Genomic DNA, 4,158 nt, shown 5'->3' with positions numbered 1-4,158 from the left:
ATTCGACTAAAATAATCTAAGCTTGTTCAACATTGTAAGCATTTTTTCTGAAGTCAAATGATTTTTGTTTAAAATAACCGATTTTCGATGTAAAATGTTATCACAACCTAAAACTGTTTTAAAATTGTAAATATTATTTCAAATCCATACCGATTTCCGGTAAAAACTGTAAAAATAACTTAAAATTGTAGACATTTCTTATGTTATTTTAAATCCAGTGATTTTTTATAAAAAGTTCTAATTTCCTGTATCAAACGCCACTATAACAACAAATCTGAACATTTATAGTTTAAATAACCTATTTCCGATGAACACCGCTTATTGAACTCACTTTTGTAGAAATATGTGACATTTCCTTTAAAATCTAATGATTTTTACTACAAATTCTGATTTCTGGTATAGTAAAAGGGCCAATATAACCCAGCATTCTGAAAAAGTTGCGATTCTTTTCCTAAATTGATGTTTTTTTTTATGTTTTCAATTTTTGTTTAAGAAAATGTTTCATATTGTTAAAAACATTGTAATATTTGAAATCTAAGAATTCGCCTTTCAAAACACTAATGACCACAGAAATTCATATCTTTTTTTTTGTAATGATTTTTCTTATTAAATGGAAATATTTTTGTAGAGCAAGTGTTCGAAATTTCAAATTTAAGACTAAAGCAACTTTAAGTGATGAAAAGTCTATCATGTTTTCAATCATCATGATTGTAAGATTTTCAAGACATTTCGTTACACTGTTTTTTTTAGGCAAACAATTGTCGGAAAATTCAAAAATCAAGGTAAGGCAATACATAAGAATGAAATGTGATGAAGTGAACATTTTGTGAGTTTTTAAATGTTTTTTTTTGTTCAATCTTTTGTATGTTATACATTACTTGCCTAATTTCTACAGGCACACAATTAAATAAACTTGTTTGAACAATTTTTTAAACAAGTTTAATAATCCAGAATTTCCAAACGGTGTGTTTTGAATACATTATATACGGTTGCGAAATATTTTCAAACATTTCAAAAATATTTCAAGAGAATCTGGGACGTTAACAAACGTAATGAAATATATTCTGAAATTTTAAAGAAAATGGATAACTACTCTAAGATGTTCTATTATCGTCAAATATTGCACACAATTTTGGAACATTACAGAAACATTTTAATAGACTACTATATTAGAAGCGTTCACCAATATCAAATTTTAATTAATGTAAATTGAAAGGAACTTGAAAAATAAATGCATGCTTTGTCTTACGTATAAGCAATTTGATACAAAAGTTAAAGGAAAAATGTGCTTGTTAAATTTTGGTCAAAAAAATATCGGGGAAGTAAATGAAGTATCAAACTTTATCACTTTGGTTCTTTTCTCAGGAGAAGCATAAGTTGATGCAGGAAGTTAAATTGAGCAGGGAGATAGACTTTCGTACCTGGGCGGCAACCATGCCTTCTTTGAGTCTCCGGAGATCCGTATGACTCCAAGCGCTCTGGGACCAAGGAGAGATGTTTCTGAGGTCATCAAACTTGAATTCTCTCAGTTGATTCTTCAGGAACTTTCGTATATTCCAAGGTAAGTCATTGTGTCTGTAAAAAAATGATAAAAATAAATAAATTCTATAGCTTTAGAAAGCATTTCAAGGGGTTAAACAATTATAAGTATTAATAAAAGACATCCCTTAGAAATAAACTGCGTCTATTTTTATAAATTTGTACTTTAATTAGTCAAGGAACACGCCTTCTGTGCGCGCGATTATTTTTCTATTTTTTATTTCTCACAAATTATTATTTGTTCATCCGTAAATACTTATGCCTTCGTATTAAATAATGGCTCGAACACAGTCAAAATTATTTGAAACCTTTTAAACCTTTCAAAACTTTTGAAAATGCCCCGAAACCATAGAAAGGCAAGATTTATTAATTACGTAAAAATTATTTTTGAAACATTATACCCCCTTGTCTCTATTGTAAGGATTTCAAAGTTTTTTATGCCTCCCCCCGGACTCGCCTGTTTTACGAAAGATTTTAATATATGCCTGTTTTTAGAAAGATTTTAATACTTGAAAGATTTCCAGTGATTAATAAGTATTTCAAGAACTTTCAAGAAATTTTAAGATATTTCAGAGGGCTAAAAAATATTCCAAAGCATTAAAAAATTTTTCGTAATTTGACGATATTTTGAAAGTTGTTTAGAGTTTTATGAGATTTAAAGGAGTTTCAAAAGATTTTAAGGGACTGCAGAGGTTTTCGGGTATTTGAAGAGATTTCAAAAAATGGTCAGAGGTAACAGATTTAAAATATTTTAAAAAGATTTCAAGAGTTCGAAGAAATTGTCTAGTACAGTTTTGGATAGAATCACAAGTTTCTCAATGGATTTTACTACATTTTGAGAGACTAATGTAATATCGAAGATTCGAAGAAATTTCAAAGGATTTCAGAGGATTTCAAAGCATTTACAAAGATTTCAACGAATTGAACATATTCAAGGAATAAGTGCTGCAGAATTTAAAAGGATATTACAGGATTTAATGTGATATCGAAGTAATTTTAAGAATTGTAATGACTTTAAAAAGATTTTAATGCATTGCAAAATACACCAAAATTGCGCTTTATTCACCCGTGCTCTAATCATTCCTAGAACATTTGGCCCTTGAAGTTTCTCAGGAGGACAGGGCGAGAGTAGTTGTGCATGTCGCCTCGGAAAGGCCGCAGCGCGCGTGTACTCAATCAAGAATATTGCGCAACATTATATATTTCAATTAGAAACGGCTCAGGTGGCCCTCAATGTTTACGTTTCAATTCTCTCAATTTAGTTTTAAAGCTATTTGCAGGCAACTCAAGATACTGGAATTAATCGAGAGTTAGGTGTATGTTAGGATAGTCCTTATTTTTCGATTTCTTATTCTTTTTGATCTCACCCCCCTCCCATTTTTTATGACCAGAAAAATAATCTCCACCAAATTTGAGCGAAATCGGTTAATATAAACATGTGGCCCAAAGCATTCAAACTTTATCATGCAACCAATAAAGGAAAAGTACAAATGCAGGCTGCGTTATTGTAAAGTAATATATTTCGTGATGCATGAAAGTCAAAATTTAAAAAAATTGAAAATGATGTCTTAAGAAATACTCAACAACTTGTATTTTCTATGCTTTTCGTCCAAAGGGCTTTAAATTTGGAAGAAAACTTAATTTTACTGTTGAAAAATGTATGGTTGAAAGATACATTTTTGGAAAGGATTTATGGATTCTCATAACTTAAAGCATTTTTAAAATTTTGAAAGGTTGACTAATAACAGAAAAATCAAAATTTCTGACTATTCGGGGAATGGTTTTCAAATTTCTTCAAGAAAAAAAACCCTAGTATACTGCAGCTTTAAGAACATTTCAAGCAAGTGGATTTGAGAAACCTTAATTTTTTCCGAAAATTTATTTTATATTTTGTTTAAATTTGTAAAAATTATGTGACTTTTGGAAATATTAATGAGGCGCTGTTTTTGCTATAGTGCAAATTTCGAGAATTGATTCCAACCATACACTTTGGAATAATAAAATTGATTTTTCTTCCACATTTGAAGATCTTCGGACGAAATCATATAAAATACGAGTTGTTGAGAACTTTATTAGGTGCCATCTTGAATTTTTTAACACTTTGACTTTCATACATTCCGAAATAAGTTTTTTTTTACAATAATATATCATTTTAATTCACTCCTGAAAAGTTGTCACCGAGAAACAAAGAAATAATGAGTTTTTAATTTTAACTGTCTTCACGTGCCTTCTAATAAATAAACCTGCCTTTTGTAAGAATTTAATGAGATTTTTTTATTAATTGTAGAAATTGAATTTTCGTTTAAATTTGGGAATCCGTTATTTTGTAAATTTTAAAGACAAAATTAATTAGGTGTCGATATATTTGTCCAACATAGTCTAAAGATCATACTTGTGGAGAGCAAGAATAATTTTGCTCAAATTTCGTGAAGATAATTTTGTTGGTCATTCAAAAAAAAGGGGGGTGAGACAAAAGCAATTCAAAAAAAAGTAATTTACCAGCAGTATATATAAGGACTACCCTAGTGCATATTCTAAGAGAATTCTAGAGATTTGAAAAGATTCTGACTGATGTTGAAGACTTTAATGAGATTTAAATTCTCGAGCATCACACCACAT

At 29.5% G+C, this 4,158-nt stretch overlaps 1 protein-coding gene across 1 annotated transcript in view; it reads right to left on the bottom strand.

Annotated features, from left to right (window-relative positions):
• The window catches only part of LOC117176800 (dipeptidase 1), a 353,294-nt gene that overhangs the window by 206,822 nt on the left and 142,314 nt on the right, over positions 1-4,158 (bottom strand). The window contains exon 2 of the mRNA XM_033367109.1: positions 1,422-1,575. Within this exon, the coding sequence (XP_033223000.1) occupies positions 1,422-1,575 (154 nt within the window). The remainder of the gene's footprint in view (positions 1-1,421; positions 1,576-4,158) is intronic.

The sequence above is a fragment of the Belonocnema kinseyi genome, chromosome 7 (assembly GCF_010883055.1).
Source record: "Belonocnema kinseyi isolate 2016_QV_RU_SX_M_011 chromosome 7, B_treatae_v1, whole genome shotgun sequence".
NCBI classification, from domain to species: Eukaryota; Metazoa; Arthropoda; class Insecta; order Hymenoptera; family Cynipidae; genus Belonocnema; species Belonocnema kinseyi.
The sequence above is the reverse complement of the archived record's forward strand: the minus strand, read 5'-3'. Positions and strand labels throughout refer to the sequence as shown.